Genomic DNA, 20,912 nt, shown 5'->3' with positions numbered 1-20,912 from the left:
CCACTGCCAGTCATAGGGGGTTTCATATGACATTACAAATCTTGCACGGCTACTGGCCACCAGGGGGCGCACGGATGAGCAGCCACTCCGTGTGAGCGCCTCTGCCGCATGTCCAAGACGTGATTATACCCCCCGTCTTGCGACCCCCCCCGGGAAAACAAACAGAGGAGACGTTGCCTGAACACCCCCTCTACCACCCAGGAGAAAACGCAAAGAAAATCAGAGCCGGGAAGAGGGAGAGACCATTGTTTGAAGATGCACCTCACAGGATGGTCCAAAAAGTGAAAGCGAAAGCTGCTGACACCAACGCTCCACCAGGGACTGGTGTTCCACGGTCAGTGGTCACCCAGAAGAAAGGCCCGCCGGACACCTCCCTTAGCCTCCTCCTGCGCCCCCCATCCAAGCGGAGAGCCCCGCACGCCCAGAAGGTCTTCCCCACTGTGGATTCCAGCCCGCGAGTCCCCGGGGTTTGGAGACGGAGCGCCAGCTGACCGCAGTAAGCGAAAGCCCCCCAGAGAACTGCAGAGCCCAAGCAGCCACTCCACCCAGCAGCGCAGCATCACGCGGGTGGATGCCCACGACCCTCCCGGAGGCCCAGGGGTTCCTCCACAACACCCGCCGCCCAACGCTCACTCTCCCCAACAACTGGTTGCTCCACCAGCAGGTTCACCAGATGTGGCGCCTGGAGGGCGGAGAGGGGAGAAGCCGAAGCACCAGCCAACAGGCCTGGATACCCCACGCACACAACCCTGCCAGCCCAGTCACACGTAAAGAACCCTAAAGGGCTCACACAGCAAGTGAACAACAAGCCTTCACAGAGCTGCCTTGCAAGGCAACTGAAACTAAGGAATGAAGGAAACCGCGCCGTTCAACCCAAAATCCAAATGTGGATGTTTTAACATCGCAGTGCCCAACTCCTGCGCACTTCTTTGTTAGGAAGCGAAGGAGACATATAATGAAGCTAGCCAGCATACCTTATTAAAAACCACCCCTGAAGCACCGCACGTGAACAAAGCGGCATCACCAGAACCATCTTAACACCCTTCCACCATCTGAAGACCCCACCCCACTACGCACACAGTGCAGAGAATTGGCAACAGAGGGGAAAGGCCGCCCACACTACTAATCAAGAGCATTCACACGGGCCCCCAATGAGGAACAAACAACGACTGAACAAAGTAGGTCCACGGGGTATCTCATAGCAGACTGGAGGGCACATCGAATTCAGACCACAGCTCCCTCCGCAAAAAAAATATATAAAGAAAGGTGCTCAGGAGGGGATGCAGCTTCAAACTCCAGCCAAAACTGCCCATAGGGAAACCAGAAAGCAACCTCAGCGATATTAGACCACAAGAGGGCCAGACGGCGAATAGACTTGGCCGAAGAGATCCACACCACCTCCTTTGATCTCATCCGCATACGGTAGACCCCACCACCGGCCACTAACCTGGAATCACTCTGAAGCCACCTGAATATACTGTAGTGCATAGGGTTGGGCCCTGAACCAGGGGCGTGTGCCTCCTCTGCCACACCGACCACCCCATGAACACTAAGGTGAAGTTGGCCAGATACGCTTACGAACCGCTCTTGTCGTCACCAGAGAACAGAAAGAAAGATGATGGACACCTCCGAGACAGGTGCTGCGGCCACCAAAGACGATATCACTGCCCTCCTGAATGAAATAAAGAGCATGTGCGCCAACTTAGGCAGCAAAATAGATAACATAACACAGAGAATGGACAACATTGAGGAGAGACTAGAAGGGGTTGAAAACAACCAGGCCTCCATAGATACCCTCGAAACCCAAATGGACCTCAGAATATGGGAAATCGAGAAAAGAGGAGAAGAAATCCGACTAAAAATGGACGATTTAGAAAACCGCGAGCGGAGAAAGAACCTATGCTTCTTTGGCATTCCGGAACACAAAGGTGAAACAGAGGAAGAACTCAAAAAAACAATACATGATATCATCAAAATTCTGATGGCGGACGAAGAAATTGATGAGCCCAAAACAGAGAGAATACACAGGGCTGGAGGTCCACCCGGTGGCCCAAGATCAATCCTCGCCAGATTCCATCGATACCAGGACAGAGCCAGGATTCTAGAAAAAGCCAGATCCGGAGGTTCCCTCACCCTCGGAGGTGCCCCAATAACCACATTCGAGGACCTATCCTCGCTCACCCTGGCCCTGAGACGCCTCTTTAACCCACTGACGAAATGGCTCAAAGAACAAGGCACCAGATACAGAGGGGATACCCCTTCTCCCTCACATTCGAGCACGGAAGCAAGAGAATACAGTTAAGGTCAGAAGAGGAGATCCGAGACTGCATTGCGGAACTCCTTGGAACAGGCCCAGGAGAAGATAATCGACGAGAACCTGAACAAAGTGGATCACAATGGGAACTCCAAGGACCAAGGAGAAAAAGAGTGAAGGGATCAAGAAAGTACCGGCGGGGCAACACCACACCGGACAATGACAAATGAAAACAGCATCGCAGTGGCCTGCACTTACAAGGTCGGTGTCTGAACGAGACAGCAAAAGCGACCATCAAGAATTAAACAACCCGCACTTCCCTGACATGAGGCTGGACTCGCAGAGGAGTCCACCCTGGAAGAGAGGGGCGGAACGATCAGCTGAAGACGCACTATGAAACAACATGGTTTACCGTATATCCTTTCACAAAAGTTAATGTTGGGGCTGGAGGGGGGGCACGAGGGGCGCTCTAAATGTTAAAGTGATTATATTTGCCAGAGGGACTGAGCGGTAATGGTTCCCACCGGTGGTCCGACATTGGACTGATAGTTCTCACTCAGTCCGAATCGGACGACACTAATCAAGGATGGAAGCCCACGACAGGAGGGGGCACGAAGGGGAACAAGGAAGGGTGGAAGGGAATGTTAGTTTGTTAAACATTGTGGGGATGGTGGGGGGAGGGGAGAAGAAAACAATAACACCCAAGACGGTCAGGCATGTCCCACAAAACACTCTAATCTCGTTGGCATCCAGCAATAACAAATGGGACCCAGTGAACAAATGAAGGAAACACATCAATGGCCTTTAACCACAACACTGCAAGCAATGGGCTCGGCACGATTAAAATTGGGACATTGAATGTCAAGGGACTCAATTCTCCCACCAAGAGGTCACTACTGAACAGGTAATTCAAAAGGGCAGACCTAGACATACTCTTCCTACAGGAAACTAGATACATTAAAGGGGAAGAAAGAAAAGTTCTGTACGCCAAGTCAGGAACTGAACATTGGAGCTCAAGCCCACCCTAAAAAGCTGGAGTCGGCATCCTAATCAGCAAATGACTCCAATTTGAAGTCCAAAAAACCTGGGCAGATGTAAGCGGCAGAGCGATCGTACTGGTCGGTAACATACAGGGCACAATCCTCACACTTGCCTCCATATACACCCCCAATTCTGGGCAATCCAGGTTCCTCCGACATATTGTCCCAAAAGTGATGATCGAAGCAGAAGGCGGAGTGATTCTAGGAGGCGACCTCAATATGTGGGCGGACCCAATACTGGACAGACAACCCGGCAACCCCCAGGCGAATAACCCGCCAGAGGCCGGCCGCTCAGAAGTAATAGACATGATGGATTCATACGAACTCAAAGATGCATGGCGCTATATGAACCCCCACCAAACAGGCTATACATTCTACTCCGCACCGCACGCCACATATACTAGAATCGACTACATATATCTCACAGCAGAACTAATAGAGGTGTAGTCCACATCCAAAACATCCCCCATAACGTGGTCAGATCACGACATGGTCACGATCACCCTCAACCAGATGATTCTTCCTCGCAGAAGCTTGAAATGGCGCTGCAATGAGACGCTCTGGAAGGACCCAATATTCCGAGAACAATTGGCGAAGGACATCGACAAATACTTCGAATGAAACAACACCGGAGAAGTCTTGAGGAACACAGTATGGGAAGCAGGGAAAGCCACGTGGAGAGGTGTACTAATCAAAGAGGGATTGCACAGAGAGTTATATTATCTCTCCTGTGTGGTACTTGGGAACCGAGGCCTCTTTAATCTGCACGACAATCAAGTCTTGACACTACTGGCCACACATGGGCCAGAACCTTGACGCTTACCTATAGGGGTGTCTTGTGTGTGCTCAATTTCAACCCAGTTCACTCACACACAGAGCTCCCCTACGAAAAAGGGGAATTACTCTGCCTTAGTCAGATTTGCAGGTCGATTTCATTGGGCCAGTGACTGTGAAATGCTTGTTCACAAAGTGGGTAGAATGTCTTCAGCCCCAAATTGTAAGGCGGAGACAGCTGCCGCACTAATGATAAACCACATCTTCTCTCGTTTCAGCCTCACGCAGTCGGACCAAGGAAGCCATTTCACCAGTGAGGTGATGGTGAAGATGTGGGAGATTCTAGGGGTAAAAAGAAAACACCACATTGCCTACCGCCCTGCCTTACGTGTGGGGGGTAGAGAGATACAACAACACAATTTTGAGTATCTTAAAGAAGTTTGGGGCAGACTCTGGACCCAGTTGGGACATCCCATTACCACCTGTCATGGTGGGTATTAGGTCTACACCATCTTCTGCAACAAAGATGTCTCCATTTGAGCTCATGACCGGACAGAAAATTGGCATCTGCTCTACAGGACACAGGAGCAGACCTTGATAAATGTGTCCACTACCCATGAATACATTGACAATTTAAGGAAGCACCTCCAGCACGCTTTTGCTTATGCTCAGTGCAATTTAGAAATGTCGGCTGAAGGTATAACAACCTATTATGAACTTAAGACCACCAAGAAAGAATATGAAGTGGGTGACAAGGTCCTACATTTCTTCCATCTTGGCGCAGTGCCTTTGAAATTATAGATAAAATATCACCTGTTGCCCACAAGATATGAATCCCAAAAGGAGAACAGACAGAAGAAAAATAGGTCCACATCAATCAGTTGAAAAGCTGTCATCCTAGACAAGCTTTACGACTGATTGAGGAGCCAAATGAAAGTCGAGCAGAGGAATCATCTGAGGTGTGAAAACCCCAGATGGAAAATTATAACAGGTGAGTCGTTTAATTAATATCCTTTGGAAATGCAAATAAATAACTAATGTGTTGAAGGGATGTTTTGAAATGTTGTGTTCAGTTTTATGTAATGTCTTTCTAATGGATGGGTTGAAATGTAATGTCTATTTCTATGTAAATATGTTCTCTGGAATGCATTGTCCATCTTCTGGGGAAATCTGGTATGTAAAAAGTACTGAACCTCTTTTTCTTTCTATTGTTAGATAACTAACCTCCTTAACTTCCAGCCTGGAGGCAAGAGTGGAGTCCCAGGGAGGACCCTTGGAACCCAGAAAGAAGGAAGTGAGTGTGTGTCATGCCACACCAAGCAACCCAAAGATGGAAAGGGAGGCTGGGGTGCCCACTCCCAGAAGAAAGGGGGGTGCTGTGCTATACCCCCAACCCAAGGATGGAAGAGGAGACTGCAGTGCCCACTCCCTAATGAAAGATGTTGAGCAGGACAGGCTCCAACCAAAAGAAAAGTATGAAATAAAAAGAAAAGGTGTTGGTTGAAAACCCCACTCTGCTCTGCTCTTCGCCACGAAAGAATCTTGGAATATCAGGAGGGGGGAGACATGTGGGGTATAACAAAGGCACCCAAACCAACAGAACTAATGGGACATGTGAAAATGCCCTACCTGTCATTATCAAAGGAAAAGCAGCATTTTAATTCCCAAAGGCAGAAGAAATTCAAAGGTCCCTTTCATATGAAAACAGGATTTGTAAGCACTGACACCAAAACAGCTTTGCATGTGTGTTTGCAAGTTAATTCAAGACATGAGAAACATTTTCCCCAGCCAACATAAACCTGTAAGGGAAAAGACATGGTGCGCGTGAACAAGATGTAATGTATATTATGCTTCACATGCAAAATATTGGCAACAAGGGAAAATAAAAACTTGGATCTATGGGTTGCATGAAGGTTTCATTTAGGCCCAAGGCAGACACTTTTGGCTTGTTGGAGGAAAAACTTCACAAACAACTCCTCCACTGGCTTTTACAACCCTAAATCCAAGATCTAAAAATGTCCCAAATTTCAGTTTGGACATGCTGGTGGGGTCTAAAAGTAGGAATGTGGGGAATAAATTGCATGTCCCTAATGATTATGTTTTTTGTAAAAATGGTGGCAAATTGTCAAATGGCCGTGTAACATGGTGCGGACATGGCTGTTTTATTACATTTCCCCTGATTAGCTGAATCGGAAAATATATGCATTATGGTCGTTACTAGTAAAGAACAACGTCTTTGACTCATAACTTATTTTTGCCAAAAGATCTGACATGAGAACAAATGGGGATTACAAATGGGAAGCTGCCGTATATCTGCTCCAGTCTCCTAAGCCAATCCGTAGATAGGGTATAGATTTGGGAGGAGAGAGAAGGGTAACTGTCGAATCCTGGGTGTGAGAACTCTTGCAGGGTACTCCCCAAGGTTGTAAAATTGATGGTGTCATCGCTGATATATAAAGTGGATGCACCATGAGGAAGGGACAGGGCTGCTGAAATGTATCATACAGATGCAATGAAACACCAATAGGACATTTTGCAGAGATTGCCTCTGGTTGGAGCGGTCTATTTCTACGAAGGCCTAAAAGCTGACTGGATTCTATGGTGGAGAGCAGGAGGCCATCCTTGAGAGTGTAGTGACCAGACCCCTGCCCTGTTCTTCCAGAGGGTCCTGATATTTAGCTGGATTTCCTGAACTTTGAACAGAGATTTTCTATGTAAGTAGAATTGAGCCCTCTGAGACCAAATGTTGGGAGGTCTCCAGGCCTTAAAGCCTTTCACTGTATTGCGGGCGTGAGGAGGGTGGAAACTGTGTATATCCTTAGCCTATTTAATGAAAGCCTTTTAATTTAATTAATTCTCCTTGGCAGAACACCATGGGGTGATTTTTGTTAAAATTCAAAATTAACAAAGCTCATACGCGGTGTGCACTGAAAACTATACACTGTCATTTAATTGGTTAATCCTATTGGTCCAGCTTCCCTAACATAGTCCTTTAGGTGAAGGGGGGGGGTCTGAAATCCAACATTAAAACTCTAAGATCCCAATCCGTCACCCTCTCTTTCATCGAAGAGCACTGACACGAACTGTATATCTGAACACTGGAGCCTCTGGAAAGAATCTCTCATAACAGAGTTGAATAACTGCGACACCTCTGAGGACTTCGATGCGTGGCTTGTGACGTTAGATATTTCTGCAGAAAAATATCATGCATTTTTCTTTTCTAAAAATGTGCATGCAGCTAATGGTCCATTTTCGATGATGTTGCCTAATAAGAAAGCGTCATGCTCCTCCTAAACTGATCAGCCAGAAGCAGATAATACTCTACCTATGAGCTTGCAGTCTACAGTAACCTGTTCTACTCAGACAGAGTTTCCTTATAAAGAAGTTGTAACCCCCACTGACTTGCCGATGCTGCTGCATGTTGACCTTAGGGCTGATGCTTGTCTCCCTCGAAACAATATAGTACTCTCCCTCTCTTCTTTAGCTTACAAGTCACCACAGAGTCACAGTCCGGTTGTTCTAGAACCTATGACTGCTCCTGTGCCAGCATTGTCGGCTGGACATCGGGACGCTCAGAAGCTAGGAAGGACAGACCTAAGGACTGTGCGCCTTAGGAAATCAAACATGCCACCCCGAGAAAGTGAAGACATTAAGGCCCTATTGTTGGATAATCGTAACTTTGTTATCTCTAATGTTCCCAAACCAGCGAAGAACAAACTTAGGGCCTCATTACATGGTAGGCGGTAAGGGTTAACGGTCACCGGTAATGGTACCGGTGACCGTTAACCATTACCGCCTTACTACGAGGTCCCTTAGCGGGTTGGTACTTTAACGCCTGCTTTTAGCAGGTGTTAAAAACCAACCCGCTAAGGGACCTTGGTGCTAATTACGGCACCGCAAATTTGCGCTACCGTAATTAGCACCTTCCCCATTCCCATTATGCCCTATGGGGCAAAAATGGGAATGGGGAAGGGCAATGGTGGAAGGGGGAATTACCACCCCGCCAACCTTGGAATAGGGCGGTAATTCCCCTTTACACCAAGGCGGTGCCGGTATTTTACCGGCATGGACCAAGGTGCTATTAGCACGTTGGTCCACCGCCTACCGTGTAATGAGGCCCTTAGAGACACACTCCGTAATAAAGTCCTGGCCTGGCCTGGCTACGAGCACGAACGCGGCCAGGTGTAGTGCGTTCCTCCGATTTGAAACTCTTGCGTAGAATTAACTTGGCCAATTGGTGCTCCCAAAGGAATAGTGACTGTATTGTGGTAGGATGTGGAGCTGGCACCTTGCCTATGTATATGAAATTGTGTAAATACCTGCCTATGGGCTCTATAAATCTGGAGCTTATTATCTGACTTTGTTACTACTTGTAAGCTTGAATTATCCTCTTCTGTATACCAGCGGGACTCCTAATCCTTTATGATTTTATTGTGATAATTATTTACCAATGTTATTTTCTCTCTATTTCACTTCCTTTGATACTTTCCCGGGTTATTCTTTTGTATTTATTTTTTGCATTTATTATATCTATACTGTTTGTAAGTCTTTTGTTTTGTATAGCGCTCTGAGGCCTATGGGTTTGTAGCGCTTTATAAGAAATAAATCAAACATATTTTTACTGTCCAGCTTCCTCATCACAGCCCTTTAGGTGGAGGGGTGTCTGAAATCCAAAATGATAAAATCATTCCAATTACTGCTGTCCAGCTTCCCCAACACAGGCCTTTAAGTGGAGCAGGGGGGCGGGGATCTGAAATCCAACATTCTTTAATGATCCCAATTTTTGCTGTCCAGCTTCCCCAACACAGGCCTTTAAGTGGGACAATTGCCAAAATCATTCAAATTGTTCTGTCTGACTTCCCCAACACCGACCAAAGTAGGAGGGGTCTGAAAAACAAACTGCTAATTCACCCTGTGTTTATTTCAAAGCAAAAGTGTAGGTGAAATAATAATATGCCATATGTATTTGCACACATTTGTAAAACTGCTAGCCACTTAAGTGTGCAGGAAATTCTAAATTGCACAGCATTGCATATGTAAATGGAATTCGGTCATTGACCAGTGCTGATGATGATTTATGCTGAGAGAAGTGTATTGTGTTGTGCCCAGAGGTCGAAGTGGGCGGGAGTGATCGGGAGCGGTGCTCCCATACTTTTTATTTTTCAGTGTCATACTTTTATTTTAAAAAGAAACCATTCTGGAATGGTTTAGTTGTAAAATAAACGTGTAGGAAGAAGTTGGAGCTTGCACTTCAGTGCACTGCACTGCACATTCCCATAAATAACAGGTGTGTTTGTTTGGGTATTTGGATTGTGTGTGGGAGGGGACGCAGAGATGGGGTTTGTGGAGAGCGGAGCAGACCAGCAGGGAACATAGTTCCACTTCTTCTTTTCGTACACTTCGACCACTGGTTGTGCCACAGATAAAGTGGTGTTTGACATTTTAGTGCAATTTTCTTAACATCTAATTCATTCAAATAAATATAAATATATTTCCATATTTCCAGTACACCAGCCTGGTTCTTGGCTCATTGGTAGGTCAGAAGGATGGGTCCAAGGGGTATTAGATGAATTGGAGATAGGGCTGAATAAAGAACTAACATTAAATCGTTTATTGTGTGACGCTTGGTGAGGGAAGAAACTCCCTGTGTTGAGGGTGGCCTCTCAATAAACCGTTAAAGTCTGCCCCAGGCTCAATCCCTGGCCTCACATTACATCATTGGAACCTGCATAGAGTTTATTTCTTTTGATTGTCAAAATAATCATTTTCGGTAGTTTCTAAAATATATATTTCTAGTTTGGACAATATGGCCAAATAAAAACAATTGTGAAACTTCTGCAAAAAGAGCAGTTAACTTCAGTTAGCAAAACACAATCTCCATATTTTTGCAATGCCTGCCACAGTCAGGTGGTGTTTTCAAATATAAAATTGAAAAATATCTTTTGAAAACAATATTTCTACCAATGACATTTGGGAAGATATGTGTTCAAGTGCCTACTTTGCAGACTTATCTCAAATCCCGGCTTCGTCACTTAACCAAAGTGTGTGCTCCTGGGCAAATGCTTTTCTCTATGTTTTATCTGACAAAATTAGAAGTCTCTAAAAGGTATTGAGTTCTCACTGCCTGCTACCTTAAAAAAACGAATTTCTGATATTGCCACATGAGTAAATATCAAGTTACAAATCACACACTGGGCTCAGTTTATTTGTCTTCTGCCTTACTCGTGGTAGATTTTTTTTTAATGTAACTCTCCATAATACCGTTGCATATTAAAGACTCATTCTGTGATGTTATTTTCTGTACTATCACTGCCAATAATGGGGGCACACACATCTTTTCCCGCACAGGGCCCCGCAAATCCTAAGGCCGGCCGTGCTCTGTCCCACCTTAGCCTCCTTCTAAGTTCCTTGCTAACAACCTCAATGTTAAAGGGGCTGATGCCAGCAATCTGCAGCTGCCCCACCCTGATGAGAGTGCAGAGGAACCACATGCAGAATCTCTGCACCAACGTGTTAGCGTGGTGTTCCCGCACCGTAAGACAATTCCTCGTGCTGGTAGACAGCCATTGGTGTTCCGATTCCCAATTTACCATCATGATTTCAGCATTCAGTGACCCCTTTTCTGGCACAAGAAAAAGGCAATAGCAGTTCATTTATCAATTGCCAAATGCCAATCACCATTTTTGCCACGGCTGGGCACCATTGATCACTCAAGACTCACCACACTGCGGTGAAAGGTGCACAACAATTTGCCTTTTACAACAGTGTTCGATGACTCAGCGATACATCACTGCTGTGTGCTGGGGTGGTTCAAACCTTCAGTGAAGGAGCCCAGCCCGGTAGACGGTTGAGCTCCTTCGCCGGGACTCCTTGGCTCATTAGAACATGTCCTCAAGAACCTGTCTCGTTTGCAATTGACGTGATTGAAGTGTGATCCAATGATGGATGTATTTATGCATAGAGGTCCACAGGTGCTGTGGCAGCAAAGTGAGTTATGTACCGACCCATTACCGCCTTTGATTGGCCAGTTCATACTTACCCGTGTGAAACCAGGCCACAGTGTCCATCAGGTAGAGCAGGTCACACAGGTAGTCCAGGGTCAGCCAGATGTAGAGGTGGTTCTGTTGCAATTCGTAGAAGCAGGACCTAACAAAACAAAAGAGGTTATTGACAACTGTACCTTAAGTGTAGTGATGGGCAACTGTTTGAAGATGTTGATAATGATGGAGAGATGATTTTTGAGATAAGCATTCTGTGTCAAATAATGATTCAGCATAGAAATAACATGCTAATATCCCCTATAGTCCCTTGAAAGATTGGTCACATCTTATCTAAGCCCATTCTCCTATGCACGTTGCCTACCACATTGTCACTATTGAGTCCTAGTACATGATTGGCTAACAGGTATATTGATACACTAATACATCTCAACTGTCACATGATGTGCACCCCTCCGACTCAGACACGCAAGACTTCCGAGGCCAACTCAGCTTTGATAGAACAATGGGCCTTCCTACTATACCAAACACTGAGAAACCAACAAGCAGCACCTCCGACCTTCGCCTAAATTTACTGGCATCACCTCTGCTTCTCCTATCCTAAACCACGGTACGTTCCAGATATGGCTGCCCCTCATCTCCTTCAGACTCCAGGTGCCCAGTAATGACGTGACCAGGACACCATTATTGGGCTTCACTTTCAGGGATTTATTTACTTTGGTTATGCGACCTCCTGTAGTTCATATAGGATGACTGCTCCTTGGGTGAGGGGAGTAGAGCTCTGAATGTTGCCCCGGCCTGTTGACATCACAAAAGCTTTTGCCCTGTTCTCATGAATTTGACCTTCAGAGGGTATATACCTTCCTGCCCTCCCCGCATCTAACATTCCATTGCCACCACCTGTGAGCTCTGCAACTAGATACAATTAGTGTGTATCTGTGCAACGCAGGTGTCTCTGACCTCAGCTTCTTGGGGGTAGGAAAGGGGAATTGTTTTGGGACTGAGCTAAACAGAGCCACAGCTCCACATCACGGCCTTCAATCTGCCTGTCGTGTACTAGGCCTTAAAATCCAATATGGCGGCACTCTAGCCATATCGACCCACTGCCACCACTTTTACCACAACACCTTTCTGACTCCAGCTTCCATGTACTTGAGCTCCCTTCTCACAACTCACTCAAAACCTAACTTTGTGTACTACTTCTAAACACGGCCTCTTACACATGGTCCTAGCTATAGCCTCTGAAAGCACAACATTAATTCAATTGTTGCTCATTCTGTGTTTCTATATGATGTATCTATTATGTGTCAAAACTAACTACAAGTGAGCGGTGCGCCTTCGGCCGCGCAAAACTCAAACTGCTCTCACTGTGGCACTTACTAACAGGTCTTTCTCAGCTTGAACCTGTGTGCCTGTCTGGGAGGCACTATGTACATCCCAACAGCCTGCCCCACACTGCCCTCTCACCTCTCACTCTTCTTCACCCCTTCTTCTCTCCACCAAACAAAACCATGCATTTTGCCTGGTACTAAATCAAGAGTGAGTACTCCCCTATTGCAATCTGTATCCATCCCCGTCCTTCTGATCTGCTGAATAGGTCTTGATTGGTAAGACGACAAAGTATTTGGCCAAAGTGAATTTAGCCAAATTTAGGCTGAATATCTAAGTCAAAGTTCAGCACAACAAAATTGATGCAGGTTTTAAAACCATATGTCCTGCGAAGAAACCCAACGATAGACGCATGTAAACACTGGATGCTAATGGAGCTTATAGAAACGCAAATAAAGTGTTCATAATGACTGAAGAATACAACATCAGCACTTGGAAAGGGGAGAAAATTGCCACAATAGCACTAATCCAAACACTATAGTTCATGACCAGGCGTAGATTCCAGAGCAAAGTCTGGAATGTGGTGAATCCTAAAATTCTGAGCATCTAATAAACATGTGCCTTTCTAGCCACAAGAGAGCAACAGGCCTTCAACAGGTCCTCAATGGAGTCCCCGGAAAGGTGTGCAGGCCTATTTCCCTCCCCACTGTTGCTCTCAGGAAGGGGAATGGCTGGTGAATGCCACAACTGAGAGGATGAAATTCACTAGCGTAGTGGGCCTATGCATTCCTTGACACTCCCACTAACTCTCAGGTGGCACCTCACCACAACTGACCTCCACCACCAACTGTGGGTCCCACAAGGATCAACAATCCTGCCACTTCTCTTCAACATATACATTACCCCTCTCATGAAACTAAGCAGAAAACAAGGACTAAAATGCTACAACTACACAAACAACACTCAACAAATTGTCAAGATGACTACCAGCACCAACTCCAACACCCTCAAAAGCTGCCTCAATGAGATAAACGATTGCCGACAACAACCTAAAACGAAACCCTATGAAATCAGAAATACTAATCACCTGATGCAGTGTCAATTAACTGCAGACGGCGCTCTCTTTGACCCCAGAAATAGAATAAGACTGGAAACATCTAAAATCACAATAACTCTGGGAATACTCATGGATAATGGACTCACGCTGGAATCACAGGTCAACAGTATTGTACGGAAATGTGTCTAACACCTACGATCAATGAGATGCATCCTCCCTTACCTACACTTCCCACACAGAACACCAGCCATTCTCTCATTGATACTGCCAAAATAGACAACGCCAACAGCCTATACCTTGGAATGCCCGAGGCCCTCAGCAAGAAACTGCAATGCATCCAAAGCAGGTCAGCAAGACTCCTTCTAAGAATAAACCGCAGGGAACACATCACCCGGCCTGAGAAGATTTCATTGGTTACCAGTGAAGAAAAGAATCCATTTCAAATGACTCTACATCTCCCACAGAGCACTGCATAGAAAGGGAGCAGAATTCCTCCAATCAAAAGTCACCCCTTACCACTCAAGAAGGATATTGATATCAAGCAGGTACATACCTATAGAACCAACCCACTATGAAACGAACAAGTGTGGAGGTACGGCCTTCTCCATCCTCATAGAGCAACTATGAAACTCTATCCAAATAGGAAATCAGGAGGACAGAACATCATCTTACTTTTTGGAGAATGTTCAAAATCTGGATATTCAATACACCAGGCTAGAGATCGATCGAGAAAAAGATAGGAAACACACTACAATCGGTATCACCACCATGTGAACAAACATCTTGTTAACAAATGATACACCAATGTAATCACAAGGAACAAAACACCCTTAGGTCTGTTCAAACAACACCGCAACAAACTGCTCAAAAAATGAAACACCACCAAACAGAACCAACTCTCCCAAGCTAGCATTTTCCATTCTATGGAAACACTGACGCCACTTCTAAAGAAAGCGAGACTCTTATAATATGATATGTGATATGATATGATATTTTATGTATATCGTGCCCATACACAAGTGTTTCAGAGCGCAACGAGGCAAGGGAGTGGGTACAAGGGAGGACAAAACAACTATCTTACTAGGCCCAGTGACATTGAGAACGTGCAAGGGCAGGGGAGGGGGAAGGGCGAAAGTGCAAGGGGGGGGAATGGAAACTGCTGAACAAGTGATCAAAACAATGACAGATAGTGCGGCCAGCAGGTGGCAGGTGCAAGAATTAAGCGCAGACAACAGGTGTCTGATAAGTGTAGTTTTGTGAGAAAATAACAGAATCAGAACCTAATGTACAGGACAACATAAAATACATTAACGTAACCCAATCCAGCTGATCTATAATAATAATAATAATTTAGCATTTATATAGCGCTACGAACCCTCAGGTATCTGAGCGCTGCTTATTATTACCCAAGGTGTGTGGTGCTCATTTATTGACCTCGGAAGGATGAAAGCCTGAGTTTAACCCTGCCGTAATTCGAACCTACCTCAGCAGGCTCTGCACAGATGTCAAAGCGAGCGCTCTACTCGCTGTGCTATCGGACTGGCTGACCGGCTATACAAATCGCCCAACCAACTAACAATCTCACCTTTAAAGCACCTGATTCAATAAACGCTGACCTACTTGCTGACTCAATACATGGCTTGAACAAATACTCTGGCGCACCCCAACACATGTAAAATGCCTCTCCTCTCAATCAAACTGCTAAAACACCCCTATAACCCACAGCCTCCCTCTAACCCCATCCGGTCACCCATCTGGAAACGTACACCTCCAGGGAAGACACAAATCACATAGAGAATTCACACTCATTGACGCCAATTCCCCTTGGTTTTACCAACTGTTGAGCAAAACCCCTAGTCTTCTCCCACTAACCCCCTAACCGCCCCCTCTCCTCTTTCAGATCCACAAGAGCCCCTGGAGGCCATGAAAATGGCAGCGGTGTGCAGTACACATCCACATGACATAACCAGAGACAGCAACAGCACCTTTTCTGTCCTTTCATTTGATTTCTCTTTTTGGGAGTGTGCCACTTGGGCTGGGGTGTAAAGCTTTCTGAGCCTTGTCCTGAGGACATCGGGCCCCAGCAACAGCACCCTTGGGCTATGAGATGGCCGTACTCAAAGAGAAACCTTATAAGGCTCAATGTGGTGCTTTTTGCTTATTATTATTATTATTATTATTATTATTATTATTATTATTATTATTATTATCAGGGTATTTACAGAGTGGACCTAGCTTCGGGAACCAACAGAGCGCTTTACAAGTCATAGCCGGAAACAGACACACATGGGATAGTGGAGCTGAAAATGGGACGTTCAAAACAAGGGTGGCACCCATGCAGCCTTTCAAACCCCTTTTCACTGCTTGAGCATACCACACACCCTCTCACCCTGCGGTCAACCAATCTTTCCATAACAAGCTATTGGTGTGAACCTCTTGGAAATTACTTGGTGATAGTAATCATCATGTGGCCCGATTGCACTGCTCTGGCCAACTCCACCCTCATACATTCCGGGGGAATCATCTTTTCCCTGGAGTACACCAATCATCCTCCTACTTACTGTATTCAATCGCTCCACCATGCCATTCTACCTGGGGCAGTAGAGTGCTGTGGTTTCATGGCGGACTCCCCATTTTTTCAGAAATGTCATTACTAAAGCAGCCCTGAACTGCCCCCGGTTATCTCTTAATCACACGGAGTGGAACCCCTCATTGTGAAAAACCTGGTCTAGGAAATGTACCACGGAGAGTGCCTTGGCATCCTCAGAACACTCGACACATGACCATTTAGAACAGTAATTCATAATGAAACCTCCAATAATATCCAGTGCTACCTTTTCCCACAGGGAAGTGAGTGTCCGGACCAGGCGTAAGGCAAGTTCCATGCTGGCATGAGATTTCTGACCCTCAGCACAAGGAAGAGAATATTTGACCATTTCTTCCACTTCAGAATCCATCTTGGGCCACGAATACCACTCGCTCAGCTTCTTTTCGTCATGCTCCTCCCCAAGTGGCCCCTATGCGCTACTTCCAAAATGCATGCACAAGCAAACTTAGGGGAAACGACTTTCTTCCCCCTGAACAGCCTGTTCATTTCTATCAATAACTCCTCATAAACTTGGTTGAATTGGTCGCTTACACCCACTACATGGGATGGGCACCCTTCCGCAAATAGGCAATGAATCCTCTGCAATTCAGTGTCTAGATCCCTTACTCCCTTTCAAGCATGTAAATCTATGACATGTTCTACGCTGCTTGTGCCACAGTCGCTCCAGGTTCATCTTCCCTTTACTTTTCTAGCAGAAGGTGTGTGTGTTACGCTCACCTGGTATCCACAGGGACGCCACCCAGCCGGGTTACTCGCTGGTATGCTTCTAAGCTTTGCCCTGATGTGGTCTGCGGGGAAGGTTCTTCCTTGTAGAATTAGGCGTGCTCTACGTCCTGCCTTCTTTGCAGGGGCGCGTTGTCTTCCATGGGCGAGTGCAGTCCAGTTACTTCACTGACGCCGGCCAGTTTGATATTGTTCAGGTAGGTCTTATTGCTGTTCTTTAGTTTTGTTGCTATCCTGCATGCCTTTCTTTGTTTAAAATGTCTCTTTTTTCTCCCTTAGGTATGCGGAGCTTCAGCGCGGCGAACTGGCTTGGTTGAGCCCCAATGGTAAATGATGGCGCATTAAGAGCGCTATGATGCGGTAAGTAAGCGCTATGCGCAGCACTGCAAAGTCTTGCCTTTGCTAACCTGTGTTTTCCTTCCTTGTAGGTCGCTGTGTTCTTCAGCGCGAGTGGAATGTCCGGAGTGGTGCCAGCCGAGAGGCGACCAGCCAGGTAAGCCTTTTGAGCAGTTCGTAATTTGTAAATGTCTCTACTGCTTTCTTTAATGTTGCCTCTATCTTCCTCTTTCAGGTCGTTCTGTCGGGGAGGTGTGCCGATTCGAGGAAGCTGTTCTCAGTAGCTGCGAGTGTTTAAAGATGAAGACTGCAGGTAAGATGCTGCTGCTAATGATGTTCCCTTTTGTCTCCTTGCAGGTTCTGCTTCTCCGAGGTTCGAGGGAATAGCTGGACACGGTGAGCGTCACGTTGCAAGCTGCAAAGTAACGCGAAGCGTGTTGTCTTGCTCGGGTGGGGTTTAAATAGCCCCAACAAAATAGTCCAGGTAAAGTAGTCCCTAGGCTACCACACCCAAAACACTAGACCGCATATGTGGATGCCTCCATGTTGGCTGACAATACAATAAAGTAGTTCCCAAGCACATTGTTTTTCATGGTGTATGAGCCTGGTGCCATTGGCGCCAGGACTGTCCCCATCAGGGCTTTTGAAGAGCATGTCAGGCTCTAGAGGCCCGAGCCCTGACTCCACCTGGCCAATGGGTTTGCCAGAGGGGTTTTGGGCAAGGGTCGTGACAGCACTCCCCCCTAAGGCCCCTCCCATGGTGTTCCTTCTGTCTGGCCCAGGTTTGGTTGGGAAGTTCCGATGGAATTTCCTGATTAGACGTGGTGCGTGGATATTCTCACTGGGATCCCAGGATCTATCTTGTGGTCCAAATCCTTCCCAATCGATGAGATAATATAGCTTGGTCCTAGAGTATTTAGAGTCCAAGATATCTTTTACTTCGAATTCTGGTTCTCCGTCAGCAAGTATGGGCTTAGGTGGTGTCCCAAATCGTGTGCCGGGTTGCATTGGTTTCAGGAGGGACACATGGAATACCGGGTGGATGTGTAGATTGGGTGGTAAATCCAGTTTCACGGCTGCTGGGTTGATAATTGCCTTAATGGTATGGGGTCCTAAGAATCTGGGATGAAAGGTCCGGGTTCCCTTGATGGGTACGAATTTAGCAGCTAACCAAACTTTGTCTCCTACTTGATAATCAGGGGCCTTTTTCCGGTGTTGGTCGGCGAATCTCTTTTGTTTTTCTTTGGCATGAACAAGGTGTTCATTTGCCCTTTTGAAAGCCTGAGTAATGGTTGTGTGTAGAGTCTTTACCGCTGGCATTTCCAAACTGGCTGGAAGGTCTAGTTCAGAGGTACGTGGATGTCTGCCATAAAGGGTATAGAAGGGCGTTTGTCCCGTGCTTGAATGCAAAGAATTTTTATATGCATATTCAGCTATCCATAGTAGGTCTTTCCAATTCCTTTGTTCGTGGTGCAGCATGCACCGTAAATATTGCTCGAGTATTTGATTGGTTCTCTCAGTGTGGCCGTCCGTTTGGGGATGGTGAGATAACCGAATGTCGATCTGCGCCATTGCACAACATTTTTTGCAGAAGTTTGAAACAAACTGGCTGCCTCGATCAGAGACCAGAACCGAAGGGAAGCCATGTAGCTTAACCACGCCCTCCAGGAACAATTTTGCTAAAGTGGCTGCGTCTGGGAGGCCTTTGAGAGGAATAAAATGGGCCATCTTCGAGAATAAGTCCACAACTACAAGGATGGTGTTGAACCCTTGGCTTGGAGGTAGATCAGTGGTGAAATCAAGGGAAAGAGTGTGCCATGGAACTGGAGGAATGTCCAATGGTTTTAGGAGACCAGATGGTTTTTGTTTCTGTGATTTATTTTGTGCGCAGACACCACAGGACTGAATATACTGAATGATGTCCTTACGCCAGGTAGGCCCCCAAAAGTTCTCTTTCACCTTAGCTAGGGTTTTGGCGATCCCAGGATGCCCTTCGATCAGTGAATCGTGATAGTTTGAAATAATATGCTGTTGTAATTCCTTCTTGGGTACATATAGGTGATTCCTAAAAAAGGGTAGATGGTCCTTGATGGTATATTGTTCTCCTTGAGTTTGCCATGCGAGGTAGGCATCAGGATTCATTGCCCGTTGGATTTCTTTTGGTAGTTCTGCTTGTGTTTAGGCTGTTGTGATACCCAAGAGTTTGTCTTCAGGTATAATAGGTACTGGGTCTGGAGTTGTATATACTATTTCATCTATGCCCATGCGAGATAAGGCATCCGCCTTTCCGTTTCTGACTCCTGGTCGAAATGTGATTACATAATCATATTCGGCGAAGAAAAGGGCCCACCGTAATTGGCACAGGGACTGGGCCTTGGCTGTTTTGAGATATTGCATGTTTCGGTGGTCTGTGATGACTGTAATGGTGTGTCTGGCCCCCAGAAGGTAGTGCCTCCAGGCTTTAAAGGCGGATTTGATAGCCAGGAGTTCCTTGTCCGTGATGGCATAATTAATCTCTGGAGGTGAGAACTTTTTCGACCAGAAGGCCACAGGATGTAGCTGGCCCGTTTCCGGGTCTCTGTGAAAGGAAAGCCCCCATTGCGAGACTGGACGCATCAGTTTCAACGACATAAGGGAAGTCTGGACGAGGATGTCACAGGATTGGAGCGGAGGTAAACCTTTGTTTAAGTTCCTGAAAGGCTTCTTCTGCTTCTTCGGTCCAAGCAAACTTTTTATAGTTTTTTCGTAATAGTACTGTGATTGGGTGCACAACCTGAGAGAGGTCTGGGATGAACCGGCGGTAGAAGTTTGCAAAGCCCAGCATGCTTTGTACCCCTTTCAGAGACGAAGGCCATTTCAGAATGGCATCTACCTTGTGCACGTCCATTCTGATGCCTCCTGGAGTAAGGATAAAACCAAGAAATTCTACTTCGGTGACGTGAAAAAAGCATTTTTCAAGCTTTGCAAACAAGCGATGTTGACGGAGCTTGGTAAGGACTGAACGAACGGGCCTGACATGATCTTGTTCCGAGACTGAGTATACTAAGATGTTGTCTATGTACACTAAGCCGCACACATCAATTAACTCCCTTAAAACGTCATTCAAGAAATATTGGAATGCAGCAGGAGCGTTGCATAACCCGAAGGGCATGACTTGATATTCAAACAAGTCGTACTTAGTACGGAAGGCGGTTCTCCATTCATCTCCTTTTCTGACTCGGACCAGGTGGTACGCTCCTCGAAGGTCCAATTTGGTATAAATCTGGGCATCTTTAACTTGGTCTAGCTTCTCAGGGATAAGTGGCAAGGGGTAGCGGTTCTTCACAGTGATCTGGTTCAATGCACGGTAGTCAATACAGGTTCTCAAGTCCCCTTCCTTTTTCAGTACAAAGAACAAAGGACTGGCTGCGGGGGACTTCGAAGGACGGATAAATCAGTTTGGAAGGTACTGGTCTAAATAGGATTTCAAATGAAGGTTTTCTGGTTCTGTTAGAGCGTAGATCCTGCCGCAAGGGATTTGTGCACCAGGAACAAGGTTGATCTGACAGTCATAGGGCCTGTGCGGCGGCAATGTATTGGATTGGTCCTTTCAGAAAACATCCTGGAAATCATGGTATTCACTTGGCAAGGTATTAGTTGCTCCCAGGGTTGATACTGTCGCTCCGGGAGCCATGGGGATACAGACGTCGGGTTTCTCCTCTTGGTAATAGCAGGCAGGGGAGCAGTCACCGGGGAAGGTTATTTTTCGTGCCCGCCAGTCTTTCAAAGAGGTGTGAGCAACCAACCATGGCAT

The 20,912-nt window shown here is 46.3% G+C and overlaps 1 protein-coding gene across 1 annotated transcript in view; it reads right to left on the bottom strand.

The window, feature by feature from the left end:
- CNGA4 (cyclic nucleotide gated channel subunit alpha 4) overlaps positions 1-20,912 on the bottom strand; it is a 456,695-nt gene that overhangs the window by 301,521 nt on the left and 134,262 nt on the right. The window contains exon 5 of the mRNA XM_069639616.1: positions 11,108-11,214. Coding sequence (XP_069495717.1) covers positions 11,108-11,214 — 107 coding nt within the window. The remainder of the gene's footprint in view (positions 1-11,107; positions 11,215-20,912) is intronic.

This window comes from Ambystoma mexicanum, chromosome 7q (genome assembly GCF_040938575.1).
Source record: "Ambystoma mexicanum isolate Mex_15411 chromosome 7q, UKY_AmexF1_1, whole genome shotgun sequence".
Lineage (NCBI taxonomy): Eukaryota > Metazoa > Chordata > Amphibia > Caudata > Ambystomatidae > Ambystoma > Ambystoma mexicanum.
The sequence above is the reverse complement of the archived record's forward strand: the minus strand, read 5'-3'. Positions and strand labels throughout refer to the sequence as shown.